This window comes from Buteo buteo, chromosome 13 (assembly GCF_964188355.1).
Source record: "Buteo buteo chromosome 13, bButBut1.hap1.1, whole genome shotgun sequence".
Lineage (NCBI taxonomy): Eukaryota > Metazoa > Chordata > Aves > Accipitriformes > Accipitridae > Buteo > Buteo buteo.
This window is the reverse complement of record NC_134183.1, coordinates 19798952-19815386: the sequence shown is the minus strand read 5'-3', so window position 1 is coordinate 19815386 and position 16435 is coordinate 19798952. Positions and strand designations below refer to the sequence as shown.

Genomic DNA, 16435 nt, shown 5'->3' with positions numbered 1-16435 from the left:
AAAAACCACCAAAAATTGGACATAACTATGAGAAGACTGGTATGTCATTGTCCTGTTCAGTATAATAGGAAAAGTTTTACTAACTGGTCACACAGAAAAATCAATTTATAAAAATCTTAATTGATGTAAGAGAATGAAAGACTGTAGAATTTTAGATGTAATTCACTGATGTCAGTGGCAGATTCTGCCTTATTTAAAGCTGCAGAGAGTTCTCTGTTTACTGTATTAGCTACTCCTTCAGCCTCAGCAGCTAGCAGAAGTTAGTTTTGCAAGCTGTATTAGTCAGGGAAAGCAATGGATGGTGGAATCGGGGTCTTTTTATTTAAGAGTCCACAAATTTCTCTGTGTCTCAGCACAGGAGGATTTAAATGACAGACACAGCTCACAGCTCCAAACCTCATTCAGCCACCACCCAATCCAAGAGATTTCTCCAGAGATTTTTTTTTTCTTAAGGTCTCACAGTTACCAGCTCTCTTGAGATTATATAGTGGCTTTCTATTCTTAGCGTATCTCTCCCCTCTCTCCCTCTCTCTCTCTCACACACACACACACTTCCTACTCAAAACAAGACCCAGCGAAACCCTCTGCCCACATAGTTATAATTCCCAAGAGAACTTTCATATGCCTTTGTTTTGGGCAGTGACAATGTGCATATGTTTTTATTTCAGGCCCCCCCTATTGGTTCTCATGCTTTAGTTTAATGAAGACAGACCAGCTATTTAACTCACCAGTTTCAGCAAGCTATAACCCAGCTTCTACAGTTCCTTTGACCTTGCAAGTTGGAGTGAGATTTTTTAACATGTTGCCTATTCAAGGATATTACTGAGTAAATGTTTTGGTTTAGCAAATACACACCTTTTCCTATTGGTGTTTGGTTTTAAAAGTGTAAGGTGTTTGGACTCTTTTATAAAAAGCATAAGAGCAATATTAGTAAATTAGATAACTGCTAAGAAAAGGACCAGCAAAGTTACCCCTGAGTTAAGTCAGTAAGAAAAAGTCTAAGAACACTGGAAATAGACAGATATGTTTTTGTACTTAAGTCATTGCTCACAATTAAAATTAATTACAGCTGTGCTAAAAATAGAATATCCAGAGAGATACAATAAAATTGTTTCAATTAATTTTCTGTTTACTTGTACATAAACAGGTTTCTGATTAAAAATATTGCTGGATATTTTGCAAGAAGTTTCTTTAAGCCTTTCCTGTTCTTCCTAAATAGTATTGCATGCCTGAAGAAGGGAAAAGGAAGTTTAGGGCAGTCCCAGTCAGTCAGCCAGTCAGTCAGACTGCTATCTTTAATACAGAGACGTGACAATTTTTGCTTTGAAATTTACATGAATCACAAATCATCCCTGTCATATGAATCCAGACACATCACAGTTTGAAGAAAAAAAGGTGACCCAAATGAAGAAGTTTGCCACAGATAAATGAATTATAACACTGTTTGGAACTGAAAGGCAACAAGATTCCACCTTCTGGAGCATAGATTTCATGGATTCAAATTCCAACATTGTGGTTGTAACTGGTAAGATTTTTATTTTATTATTCTTTTAGCTGGAGATGGCATGCACACATGCTTGATCTTTGTCATGAACAGTTCCCTGGAGGGAAGACAGTAGCAAATGGTCATACTAACAATTCCAAATGGAAAATAACGTGCTGCTGTGCCTTCCTAAGAAAAATCAGATGCATGTCAGAGGAAACAGACTGCAGTCTGCCCTCTTTACTGCCATGCAGTTTGGTTTGTTGTTCATTCTCTCCATGTTTTAATCTTTGTTGACATTCTCTCTGATCCAAACCACATAGCTCAAGGCAGTGCAGGTTAGTATTAGATAAAGCTTACCCAAAAGGAGCTCTGAAGCAAGAAAACCAGGTTGCATCACAATGTCACATAGTCAGCGTCCAGAATTAGAGCAACACATGGCAAGTTTCAGGGTCTCTGTTTCATGGCAAGGTAAGGGAGATGTAAACAGGAGATGCTGCCTCATCACTACAAAACTAGACAATTAAATTTAAATACACCAAAGAAGCATGCCTGAACATGCAGCACAAGGGACCAAATTTGGAGCTTCTCTTGCTGGCTCTAACTACTGCTGAATCACAGTGGCAGAACCACCAGCTAGAGACTTCTGAGCTTTAAAAGGTTAAAGCTCTTAAGGAACGCTGCTACTCGCTATTCCTCTTGTTGCCACTGGCTCATCTAAAGGCAATCATTACACATATCTTGACATGTGAGTTGCTGGATAATTTTCTGCTGCAGGTCATCTGAGGACATAGGAATGAGGTTGAAGCTACATCAAAGAGATTTGCATCTTGCTGTTTTCAGTTAAACACTTTTTTTTTTTTTTTTTTAATAGCTGCAAGATGGGCAGAACTAGTTTGGCTTGCTCTAGACAACTGCAGTTGGGCTGAATGGGTGTGCAGGAGAGAGCAAGAGGTATTTGCTAACCTCTTAAAAGGCTGACAATCTGGTTCTCTCTTATGATATTTAAGGCACTTAGCCTTGATGGGCGCACTTCTTAACACCCTATTAGTTTTTCCCTCCCCTTAGATAGCCATTTAGGTGCACAGATCTACTTGTTCGAATAGTTTGACTGGGGTGTCCCATTAAAGACACAGGTCCATCTTTAAGCTGTTAAAGAGATTATCACAGCATGCCTCTGTCACGTTCTCACCTGCTCTAATATAAACCTGCTGGCAGTGAGCCCAGTTTATTATATAGTGCTTAATAATATTCAGCCAGTTAGCTCTCCAAGTTGTTGCAGGTATTTCAGTACTGTAAAACTCTTGCATTTCATAATTTCTTTCACAGAACAATTTTATCCTAAGCAGTAGTTTCTTACGGCCACCACCAAGATGCATGTATTTCATTTTGAGCTATTTGATAACCTTATTATAATTCTACAGTTCTGCACACAGAGGTACGCAAACATGCACAACAATCACAGCTTCAAAATGGAGTAGGTGTCACTCCAATTTTGCTCTGAAAGTGGAGTGGGACTAGTGAGGGTTTATGGTCCCTGTTAATGTGAAATGAGTACTATTTCCCTTGTTACTACTCCATAGTACAAACTTAAACCTCAGGAAAACATTGTCAGAAACTATTAGCACCATCAGGCTTTTCATAATATTAAAGAGAAAAGATTGTGCAGTTATGAAATAAGTATTAACAAATTAAGAAATTCTTAAAGTCTAGCATTAATTAAGCTGTCATAAGCCTGCATTTAGGCTTAATTGTCCCCCATAGAAGTACTTTCCACTGTGCAAAATAGCAATCATATGCTGTCAAGTATTTATTTGTTCATTTAAGGATTTTTAAATATTTAATAAGAGTTATAGTATTAAAACCATTTCACAAACTTGTTTTCCTCCCACCCAGTATCTAAGATTTCGCAACGCTCTGGATTGAGAACAGTAATTGAGATTAATAAAGATAGTAGGAGTTTTCCACCAAACTTTTTCATGACAAAATGCCCATCTAGCTCAAAATGAGTTTTTTTCCCTTTTTATTTAAAAAAAAAGTCTTTCACAAAAAGGATGCATAAAATTAAGTTTAATACTTTGGATTCATAGTCCTTTTCCCTTTCCTCCTCTCTTTTCCTGTGGGGAAAAAAGTGAAGGAAGAGATTTTGCCCAGCACCACAAGCAGCACATTTTCCCTGACAGAAAGCTTAAGTTTTCATTACTTGAAATAAAATTGAAATAAAATTTTACTCTTTCAAACATTTTCATTAAACATGCATATCTTCATGAGCATTTAACAATAAGAATGGTACATTGACTGTGACCTGGGAGTATTTAACACCAGATCTTTTAGTAGCAGTATTTCTATGGATGATGATCCTTGCCCAAAATCATGATTTACATGATCTGTCCTATTGGCTCCAGTACATTTACCAGCTTCAGTTAAGGTTATCTCATAAGTAAGTCTTGACATGAATAAAGATTGCAGGATTAGTTCTTATATCAGTGCACGCAAAAAATGAAAATACTATTCCCTTAAGTGTTATAAAGGCTAAATCCTATCTAAAAATCTCAACTTCCATAACCAAAAATACAAAGATAAAGAACAAATATGTGTGTGCATACATGTTGGCACCTAGTCAACTATTGCAGAGCAAGCATAGGTTAAAAGTACTTTTCTTTTCAGGTTTCGGTCCCTTTAGACAATACCTGGTTAATTCTAGCTGGGAAGCAGTGAAGGTAAGCATTAAAAAAAAGTCAGAGAAGTGTTTTATTTTGTGGAGATCCCAATACAAACTGTTTTCAGGCTTTCCATTCCCTTCAAAAAAGTAATTTCTCATGACCCAAACAGAATTGTGCCTGCTGGAGCAGACTCCCAACATGGAAGAAAGAGGATAATTAAGAAGTAAAACATTGTTTTATTTGGAAGAATATATTTTTTGTGCTATTTAAGCACTTTTCAAAATATTATTCTTGATTTTTAAAAAGGGTATTTTTTACCCAGGGTTCCTTCTCTGCAACTAATGCATATGCCATAGGTTATCTCTGTCTTCAGTAAACAGATCATCTCATACCACAACTCATTGTATCATGTCTGTGTGAGGTGATTTCCTTCTCGTACAAGTGTAGCCTATTGAGTTCTTACTGCCTACTTCAGGAACACAAAACCTAAAGCATGCCAATTCTAAGTATGTTTTCACATTTCAGCTTTGGCTTCCACTGTCAAATGACAGTGAAGTCTACAGTTCAAACTGAAAACAAGGCCATTCAGATTTCTGCCCCCTCCATACACTTGGACTAGCAGTAACAGGTCTAAGATGGAGTCTTGAAAATTCCTGCTTATTTCCTAGATATGTGTATTAGAACAAATTTAGCTGGGTGATACAAAGACATGGTTTGGATACCTGGCTTTCAGCATAAACTTTTCTGTTACAATTGCTTATTTTCAAATTATTGTTTGCATGAACCCACATTTTGTGGGCCACACCAAAAATTTCCACAAACACATTATTTTTCAGGAACAGGATTATTCATTTTTAAAATATTATCTAAGTTTTAACAATAACATAACTTCTGTCTTTAAATATGTCTTACAAAATAAATACCCAAACATTGTATGTAAGAATATTTCTGCTACAATGAAATAATTTACTAGTTTGGTACTTTAGTACTCTAGCTCGATCTAAAGTGTGAAAGGTCATAGTATATATGTTCAAACAGTAGGAACAGTTGAGTATGTGTACAAGTCGCATGCAAGGTTCATTCATTCTCCCTAGCACAGACAATGGCCTTTCCTTGAGTTCAGTTACTCTCATAAGATATTTATGAACAGAGTTATTTTGAGAGGGTCTTTCACACAAGTTCTTAGCAATTCCAAGGTAGAAAGAAGGTTAACACAATGAAACCTGAAACTAGTTGGGGAACAGTCAAGAGAGTAAAACTGAATGGGAAGATTAGTCCAATATCTGCAAGAAACAACAGATAATACTGGTAAAAATGAAAAGCAAGACATGTAAAACAAACTGAGGGGACTATGTTCTATTATGGAGACTGAAATAAGCCCATAAATATTTAAATTCTTCTGGACACTGAAATGAAAAAGGTAGCTATAAGAAAGTATTAGTAGTGCTAGAAAGATGATGACTCTACAGGACTATAACCATGTTACAAGTTTTGGTGAAAGCTACTGAAGATCTGTCTTGAAAATGAAGTGCAGTCAAGCCAAGACAATTGAAAAACAAGGAGCTAGTCCATTTTTCCAGAGACCAAAGCTATAGCAACTCCACCAACCCTTACATATTTTCTATTTTAGCATTGTTAGGTGAAGAATGCTGAGTGCAGTTTGGTATTTGGTAGAATAAATCTATTACCCGCTCAAAGTCATGAGGGATGTTATCCCTGTAGGCTAACAAGAAACAAAAATACTTCTATGATAGCTTTTCACACCCCAGTCATCACAGGAGACCCATAAATTACCTTAATTCCACCTTGACATGTGGCCTAAACCACAACTATTTGTCAGTTGACAGTGTTCTTGCTCATTATTTCCTGATTCCTATTGGTTCTAATTTTGGGTGCAAGACCATCCTCTTCTGGCTGAAAATAAAACATGTTCTTTATCTGCAAGCAAAACAGCCTAAAGCAAAAATGCACCGATGAGATGAGTTTTCTGTAACAATGCCATGTGCTGGCTATGCCAGGAAGTTATATAACAGGGGCTACAGCATTCCATAATGAAACAGATGTCAGGTCTTGTGTATGGAGGAGAACAAATCCATTTCCCTCCGATGTGACACCCTCTGTGTGGAATTAATTTGTATTCATACTGGGGATGCTACTTAGTTTTCCTATTCCCTGGCAAAGGTGGTTAATCCAGGCAAATCAGGGACATTTGCTGCAAATCTGGAAGTACTTTGAATTTTGATAGGCTTCTCCACACTAGATAGCAATCTCATGGTATTGTTCCATTGGCCTTGTTCACAAGAGTAGCCCTATGGTCTTCAGGAAGCTTATGCACATATATTAAAGTTAGCAAAATTTAGCGTTTACATCTGGAAGTAATCCTGTCTTGACTTGGGGTTCCTGCATGGATCACTAAAGTGACATAAAGCCCTCCTGCCAAGTCTCTTTTCTGAGAATGAAGCAAGAGTACACTCCAACTCATCCTCAAGAAAGTACTGAGCAGCTAGACCAGAGCTACTAAACATGATTGGTCAGGCTTCATGCCTTTGTAGCGTTATCCAGAGCTATCCTAATTACTACCTCAAAATGAACTGGGCTCTTATCAAAAGCCTGGATACCATGGCACCCTCAGTGATGTTGTAATGCCGATACATGTAATCTTAAGAATTCACATTCCAGAAGGGTCCTCATACCAAAAGCATCTGAAATCCTGTAAAAACACACATAACAGGAGTTCCAGGGTCCTAATTCTCAAAGCATAGTCTCACCCTTCATGCTTTTTGAAATAGAGTCTTTGCCAAAGAGCAATGACTTCACTTCTGTGAGCAATACTTGCTCTTACGCACCACTGCTTCCTTAAAATCCCTGTTACCAGCTTCTCCGTAAGATGCTCTTGCGCTCTGCCTTGCTGATGGAATCAGCTGTTTTCCCAAACCTCTTTTCTTGCTGTAGGGAGGATCAGAGATTGATCCAGTGAGCACACTGGATCCAACAGTCACAGCCCTTCTATGCCCTCATTGGACACTCAGAAAAATGGTTGCGTGACATTGTTTTTCTTACAAATTAACTATTTACTACTACCTTTTTGGTGAATAAGCCAATTCTCATTTTCTGAAATCTCCAGTAATCAGATGATAAATGTTAGTAAAAACTCTCCAACCCTCTATTTCTGTTGGTTTAGAAAGAGCATTTATTCTGAATTCTTGGTTTTCTTATTGATACTATGTAGCAGTGCATTGTCCTGCATTGCCTGTTTTGTAATATGAAAATATAATTTTCCAAGAATGTGACAAGTACCCTGTTGTTTTTGCATGAACCCAGGTTCTCAGCACAGCACAAGATGACTCACAAGGCTTTCATCAGCATTGCATACACGGAGTTCTCATTCCTCAGCAAGTACCTCTCGAGTGTTCAGGGAAAAGGATAGTCAAATGGATCTGAAAGTACAGGTGAACCTGTCAATTCAGGGTCATTGAGAAAAGCTTCAGAGCTTTTATAGACACTGTCACATGGCCCAACATGGTTGTCTAGCACTAGAAAGACAGCTTCTCTTTTAGAAACCTGTCTCACTAAGTTTTTTATGGTTCTCATAACTCCATTCACCTGAAATACCCTCCTAAAATACACACGAAAGCTCCACCAGTAGTGCTTTTAACTCTGGAAGTGCAAGACGTTCTCTCTAAAGGAAAACACCACCAAGTATTTACTCTGCATTTGCTGACAGATCACATTGAGTTACCATGATGTGTTAGTTCTTCAGTACCACATGGGACCCTCAGAATCCCAGATCCCCTGAATTATTTATTCCCTATTACAGATTGACAGTCCCACCTAATAACCCTGGATCTGACCCTGTTTCTTTGTCTCCTCCAGAAACTCCTGTATGCAACTTGGCAGCTAAACCACCTATCAGGGCAGTCTACCATCAAGGTCAAAGTCCCCAGTTAATAGGGCACAAATTTGAGTGACAGCATTCATAGTAATTAAACTGTTTGTGCAAAGAACAGGTCACATTTCCAACTGCTTCTGGGAACTATGTTTGCTATCAGGAGATGAGGATCAGATCTCCGAGTGCAGTTTTCATCCTGCCACTGGCCACGTGGTCTTTGGAAATTTGACATCTAATCTCTCTCTCTCCCTCTCTGCTTTAGTTTCATCGTCTGTGAAACTAAGACGACATTGCTATTTAGTGCCTTCATTTCTGTTCTGGAAATTTCTTACATCCCTAAAGCTTTAAAAAAGCATCTACAGGATTAAAACCAACCAACCAACCAAACAAAAAATGACCCAAAACCCAAACAAATAAACTTTGTTTGCAACACACTTGCAGACTGACTGGGTGGACTGAAAACTTCCAGTTTTCTTTCTGCACCAACACGCGCTTTTTTGAATGAGGTCCACAAAATTAACACGTGCAGCCCCCTGCCCCACTCACCCTTTCCTTGCAACCCAAATCAGTAAAAACTCAGACAAATTCAGTGAAATTTTCTGGAGTTTTCTAAAAGTTCAAGATGCTTCCAACACCCCATGTGACACACAACCGCTGCATCTGAGCACAACGGTTCTGTGCAAATCACTGCTTTGGGGAGGGCTGTGTAACACCATTGGCCAGAACTCCAGTGGACTGGGACTACAACCATAACTCACCAACAACTCAAGGTCATCAGCTGATAATGCTGAATTTCATTTCCCTTTCAGAAGAACTTCCCAACAAAGAATCTTCATACTTTCTTTTGAACCACTTTCCCCACAAAGAAGTCCTCCAAAGCTTTTGTCCTCCTTTGAAGTTTCAACTACAAAAGACAGGCACTTGTTTACTGACTTAGCTCACCAGTGTGAGCTCTAGTTTCCAGATGCAGTCATCCTCCTCTAACCATCTTCTGTCTCTCACCTTAAATGCAAAAATGGTTTTGGTTAAGGCTGAAACTTGGCTGAGACAAAGAACCTTTTGTTGTTGTTGTTGTTCCATGTTTGCACAACATCTGGTCTAATGGGGTGTAAGCCCATGGTTAGGATTCTTAGACAACAGAGTAATACACATTATTGACAACATGCTGAAATTGCTTAGCACATAGCAAACTATATTCCTTTGACACAAATTCTTAGCTCTTTGGTATTGGCCAGCTTCTGGTTTTGTCCTGCACAAAAGTATTTCTGCATGTTTCTCCCATGACAAATGGTGACAACAGAATGTCAATCCAGAGAGCATGAGAGGAGAACAGCCTAACAACTTACTTGGGTCTCCACATTCTGTATCAAAGTTATGGTTAGTTGAATCCTCTAAGCCTTACAGTCAAAAAGGAAGAATCTCATTAAATGTTAAAATTAAAGATGCTTTAGAAAAGAAAATGCTAATCGTGAACCAGCTGGGATTTTCTTTTTTGGAAGCTAAAACAGAGTACAGCATTCTTAAGCAAGATGATGCAATGGTCTCTCAAAGACTGTCAGTGCCCAGAGGAAAAAAGGCTGGCACTGTTCTCCAAATGTGTTTACTTCCCTGCAGGCATTGTTTCCTTGCTTGTGTCAAATAGTTTATTGAGCACAGCTAATCAATGTTTCCGCTGACAAGAAAATTGGAACAGTTTATATAGGAAGCCAGTGTTGAAGGGCAAATTTCCCAGTTAACACAGCTTAGAACTGTGGGCCTCATCCACACGAGCATCCTTAGAGAGAAATGAAAACTTGAGAAGACAATGACATTTAATAAAATGCTACAGGTTTCTTTGGCTAAGTAGATACCTCTGCTGATGAGCTTTTGCCTATGCTACCCCACAGAAACTTCATCTGTACCCTCCTTTGATAGTGGTTTACTCAAATGCAACAGGGATTTTCAAAGACCATTTTACTTTTCTGGGACAAAGCTTTCTACCTCAGATGCCTTCCTTCTGCATCCTGCCATTGCAGCAGCCTACCTTCTACTTAGAGGCTTATGCCTTGTTTGTTAGCCCTACTCTGCTGACAAAATAATTTCAAGTCCTTTCCACATGACATTTGTGCTCCAGACCATCTTCCAACCATCTGGCCAATCTGCTGCTTTGAAGGGTGTCTTTGCTCCTTTCAACTCAATCCTGGACATAATTTTTGCTTCCTTTGGGAAAAGGTCCCGTGTGGAACTTCAACTCTATGTAAATGACAGAAAAGTGACATGCCAGTAATTGACATTTCCTTTTACTAGGGAAACATATTCTAGACCAAAAAAGAAATTAAACCTGTTCTAAATGTAACCTTCCTCAATGTTGACAGTCACCTCCAGCAGAGCTTACCTGAACCAGTTCAAGACAGCAGATTGTGTGTCACTTGAGTGGACAGCTAATGTGAATTCTCCTTCATTTCTGTCTCTTGATAGTGCAGGTTTATCTACTGGACCTTTCAGAGGAACAGGTCTTACCTATTATCAAAGCCTATTTAGATGCTTTCTGAGAGATCCTGTATTTCATGGTTCCCCATGGAGCTGTCCCTAAGCAATAACCACTCCCACCCATTGGACACTGAGCATCTCTCTGGAAAACACAGCAATGGCTCCATATGGACGTGACATTAGGAAATTGTTTAGCACATTTTAGTCTCTTCCAGTTAAAAAAGGGGGAGCTACTACAAATCAGATGAATTTCACTACTCTTTCAGATGTTTTCTTAGTTGGTTCAGCCCAATTTCTTTATCACAGCCTGAGAAATCCAATGCTCTTGCAAGTCCATGGTGGCTTTTTTGTAAACACAGGAGCTGTCCAAGAGAGGCCTTGGTAAAAACATAGATCTCCATATCATGCAGCTGCCGGTTGTTTACCAAAAAGCAAAGGAGCAAGTCTTCAAGATATGGAAAACTCTTCAGCCACTGGTGAGTAATTAGAAAGTTACTCTTCATTTACGAATATTATTATTCTGAATAGATCTCTAAAAAGATCTCCAGAAGAGTATTGCACAATAAGTGCATCAGACAGCTCTGGAAAGTGACTATTAAAACTATGATAAAGGTTTCAAACTGAAATTTGGAGCACATAATAATTAGCATGCTGCTTTAACCCCATGCCATTTAAACTGAACAAAGGAAAAAAAAAATCCACCGTAAACTGCAAAAAAGGTACCACAGCTCTGAAGTCCTGAGCTGACTAGACACAACACAAACAAACTAAAGCATAATCTTCTTCTCATTTAAAATCTCTTATCAAAAAGTTTTCTTTAGGCATGAGCTACAGCAAGACTCCCTACCTTGCAGCTAGTATTTCACATAATGCTTGGCACTATTGCATTACATGTTTTTAAAAAAACAGGTCTCATTTTTAATTTCCTGTTATTCACTCTGGTGGGAAAAAACAGCTTACTGTTCACGTTGGGCTGGCTTCATCTGCCAAAGCAATCATCATCCTTGAGCAGTGTGGGAAGAACAAAGGCTACCAAGAGATGGATGCTTGTGGTTTTCACCCAGAAGGTGACTGTTGCATGCTAGATGGCCCGGAAAAGATTGAATCTACAATTAATATGAAGACTTTCTGGAAAAACATTTCAGTGGAAGGGATTGATATAATCTTTTCCAGAGATGCGGGAAGGTAAACGTTGCATATCAGGGTCTCACAGTAAAAGCAGAAGTAACTCAATCAACTCATTTAACCTTGAAGAATCTTTGCAATCACTTTTCCTCCAACAAAAATTGCTTTAAAGCAAAGTCTTCAGAGGGGCACAAGTAGGAAATTGGGATAAATGTAAATTTTATGTAAAGCAGCCTTCATGAAAAACTACAGCCAGTAGATATTTTTCCATGGATTTGTAAATTCTAAAAGAAACAAGTTTCAACATAGCACACCCTGTGATTAACAACCCCAGTAAACCTGAGCTATTAAGAGAGTCAGAAAGCAATACTGACTAGTAGCAGATTTTAATCTATTTTCCCCAGCTGGGAGGGATACAAAATGTAAATACATACACTGAAGAACAGAGCAATTACAGGTAACTTTAGAATGATGTCTGTGATCTCATTATGTGTTTCAGTAGTACTGAAGCAATTTTCTATTATGCTAGTCTTCATTGAAAAGGAACACACAGAAAACAGAAAATGATCTCATTTTAAAAAAAAATACAACCAAAAATCTTCTCATTTTGGCCCTTAATTTCAGGATTTGCACCTGCAAGTTAGAGGGTAGGGTGATAAGAAAAAACCCAACCTCCAGATGATGAGATTGTATGACTTACACAAAACCCAGTATTGCAGTAATCTACTAGAATGGCGTGGTTGTAGTTTCCAGTGAGCTGCGTTGCCTTTCTTATCTCACATTGCTTATAGACACCTAGAAAAGAATGCTTCTTACGATTTTTTTTTTTTAAGTTCCTTCTAGGTGGGTGTCTGAGAAATCAATGATCAGATAAGGAACACGTTTCTCAAACTTGGTTTATTTCAGCATGTCCTTTATTCACTAAGCAAATATGTTTTTAATAATTTCATAAACCAGATTCGGTTTGGCTACTTAAAGAATATTTAAATTTAATCAAAGTTTACTGTTACTTAATTCAGGTTTCTGGTTTTGTTTTGTTCTGAACATTGCAGGTATATCTGCGATTATACCTACTACGCTTCTCTGTATTACGGCAATGGAAGAGCAGCCTTCATCCATGTGCCTCCACTATCCAAATTGGTAACAGTGGACCTTCTAGGAAAAGCATTACAGACAATTATCTTAGAAATGTTAAAACAGTGTGGGGAAGAAAGATAGTACGATGGATCATATAAGAAAAAAATGGGGAATTCTTAGAATGCAGTTCCTTTCTCTCTTAAATGAAGCATATCTAAAGATTATTTAAAAACCTGTTTACAGAAAGGATTTTATATTCCATGTTGAATGAAATTTCCTTACAAAACCCAAGCAACTGTCAAGATCTTTGTGGTGTAAAAAGCTTGAGAGAAAAAATGCATGAATGGCAGCATGTAGTGCTAACAATTATAAGGTTGCTTCAGATTTAAGAAGGCATAAAACTGGACTTAAAAACATTTTAGCTGCTTAATCCCAGTTCTGATGATTAGAAAGACATTAATGAAGACTTGCTGAACCAAGATGGGTGCTTACAGCCGTAAGGACATTCAGCATTAGATGGACAGAATAGGGGTCCCCTCAGCCCCTGCCCAAGTCCAGAGAGATCGTTCAGGTGTACAACGTGCCCACATAAAAAATGTAAATATGGGGGGAAACAAAACACACATATGGATCCTGTTATGTGAAGTGTTATAATTCTCTCTTACTGACCTGCTCTAAATGCTGGTTTCCACATCAGAAATGGGCTATGAACCCAGGGTGACTTAAAAGAAAGTGAACAACAAGCTGGAATCCAGCAGGAACTGTAATGCTATTAGTAATTCGGGCTTCAGCTGCTCGAAAACACTGCTTGCCCCAAACGCTCAGTGCCTGTCCCAAAGGAGGATACGGTAGTCCTTCCACAGAGCACAGCACAAAGACAACGGTCTTTCAGTAGGACAGGTCACGGCTATTCAGGGGCTTACATATCAAAATCAAAAAGCTAACTTGTCCCAAGAAAGGCAATCGTTGAAGCCCTGTGCTGTGGCACATTATATTACTTACAAAACAGGAAACAAATGAGACCCCAAATTGTAAAACTCTGAATCGGACAGTGACACATCACTTCTGTGCTTCCCCCATGTCTTAAATACTATGTAGACAAGAACTGTGCCATGAAAGCTGGGTATGACAGAAGTTTACCACACGTCCCCTTTAGCACACAGGGAATGTCAATGCACGCTCTCCTTGATAGCTAGTATCATGACAGACAAGGACGAGATAAAATTAGCAGGTATTTTTCAGAAAGAGTCACTAGAACAGGACAGCAGCAGCTTAATCTGGACACCTGGGATTCCTCCAGGGCAACAAAAGCCCATTCCTCAAGCAACACATCATTAAAAAGGACAACAGACAAACCTAACAGCACGGGCACACGATGAAGCTTTGGGCCACCATCGTGCCTTATTTTAGTCAACACTTCGATGACAAAAGTCAGAGGAACTGGAAATGCTGAAATAATGCTAGTTTTCTTGCCACTGTCTTTTCCAGTGACACTTACAGAAAACTGATAACCACATGCTGGATGGCTGAATGCCTCATCTATGGATTGCTGCAAGGGTAAATAAGCAGGTTTTCTTCAAATAAATTTCAAAAAAATGCTTACCTTATTCGAGGCAACTACCTACTGCAAAACAGGACTCAAAGTCCCATCAAGAAAGGGCCCACAAACTCGGTGTCGCTGGCTGAAAATACTTTTGATTTCAACACAACGTAACAGCAGTACTGACCTCTACTAAGATTTATTCAGAGTAGCTAAATTAAATGCAGCCAAAAAGGGCAGAAGAAAAACAGAGAAGATTTACCGTGAGTTTTCTAACCTGCACTTGCTTTGCATAAGGAGCAACAAAAATTCAGAAACAGGCAAATGCATACAGAATTCTTTTATTTAACTTAAATCATGTAGTACTGAAACTACTAGAAAAAAGCAGAGTAAGAGAAACTAAAGGAGCCTTAGCTTCAGCCATTCAAAATAGACAAAGTTTCTTCTTTTCATAATGTAAAGAATCCCGAGTATATCGCAATAACAGGAATAAATTCTTACAACAGAATATACAAAAACATTTTGAATTTTTTTTTTTTATCTACTGATTCATTTTAATATAAACACAGGAATTTCTTTAGGAATAATTTATACACAGCAAGTCTTTTTATGTAATAAATTGGCCATGTTATTGTTTAATTTTGTCTTAAAAAAATTTAAACAAGAAAAATTGGAAAATGTTGTATTTGCAACTGCATCCATTCCTTAGCACTTTCTAGTTTTGTTTTTGTCCCAGAGGTAGACAAACTCCGGCCAATCCTTTCATCTCAAACCTCACTGGTTCAGAAAACAGAAGAGCTGATTTTTAAACAGTATCTAAATCACCCTTCAGCAATGTGGTTAGTCAAATTTGGGGAGAGTGAGGGGGAAGGGATCTTCAACATTCTTAAATAAAAATAAATAGGGATCCTGCCTTGCTCATTTCAACAAAGCTTCAAATGGTGCTCAACATCTTTAGAGGCTGCACACAAACTTTTCAAGTGATAAGAAATCTGCAAAGTTCTTCAATAGTAATTACGAGAACCATCTTCCCTCTTTCTCTAACGCAGTCACATCCTTCAAACCACATGGCCACCGTAAAGCAGGTACTGAACAGCACAAGTGAGACTGGGTAGCAGCAAAACCTGTTCTGTTTCCCTGACCAGTGAGGTTCTTGTAATCCATAAGTTAACTGCCCTAGACAGTAAAGTGAAATGACCAGTTAAGATGATCCCACCCCAACCAGAGGGCTCTGGAAGACCAGGATACTGAAGATACAGAACATTTCCCCAACTCCTTTATTCATTCGCTGTATACTGGGACACAAAGCTTGGGCGGGTAGGGGGAGAGGGACATGCCATGAATTGGACAAGTTAGCGATCCTTTTTGGCATATTGTAAAGCTAGCTAGTAAACTGGTACCATCAAAAAAACCTGATCACATACAGACACATCCATACACAGACACAGAAAAGTGCCCTTAAATTATATTTTAGGCATTTATAAACTACAAACATTTTATAAAATTATTCTATGTACTTACAAAATGCAATGAAACATTTAATTAGTTCTTGTAAACCAGATCTTTGTCAACTGACTACCCGTAATCTACTGGACTTAAAGCCCTATTGAAAATGCTAATGGATTACTAATCAACAAAACGCATACAAAAAAAAAAACCAAACAAAAAACACACACGCATATGCACACACACGAACTAGTGATAGTCTTCAGGTACTTGCAAAACAGACCAACTGTAAGTTGAGACCGATTCATACAGACCAATGATAACAACCGTTAAACTCCCGGTAATGAATTTACCACTCCAGCTGGGAAGTCCAGAGGTTTATTTACAAGTACCAACGATCAGAATTGTGATACCTGAGCTCTGATGCTGTCCCACATACCAAGCTCAGGAAACTACTTCAAACTTCTGCCAAGCCCTGTGTCTTTGTAAATACCCATTTCCATATCCTTTTGTTTTTGTGTGTCTCCACACAAACCTTTCTCAATTCTGATTTACCTGGCTGTGCTCAATTTCAGAGACTGTTCATTATCTCTGAGCAACCAGTTTCTGAACCGAGGCATCCTTCGAAGCCCTCCTGCCTATTTATAGTTCTGTATCTTCAGCACCCCTGGCCACTAGTGTTGTTTCTACATATCAGTCTCAAATTCTTGTCTGCACAACTACTCATGGGTTAAGTTGCAATA

General features: G+C 38.5%; 1 protein-coding gene across 1 annotated transcript; it reads left to right on the top strand.

Annotated features, from left to right (window-relative positions):
• The first annotated feature begins 1259 nt into the window (after positions 1-1259).
• PGPEP1L (pyroglutamyl-peptidase I like) lies at positions 1260-14863 on the top strand. Its single transcript, XM_075045027.1, has 5 exons — positions 1260-1525; positions 4151-4203; positions 10864-10980; positions 11460-11689; positions 12682-14863. The coding sequence occupies exons 1-5, from the start codon at positions 1492-1494 to the stop codon at positions 12845-12847; spliced, it is 600 nt and encodes a 199-aa protein (XP_074901128.1). The 5' UTR covers positions 1260-1491; the 3' UTR covers positions 12848-14863.
• Positions 14864-16435: the final 1572 nt, after the last annotated feature.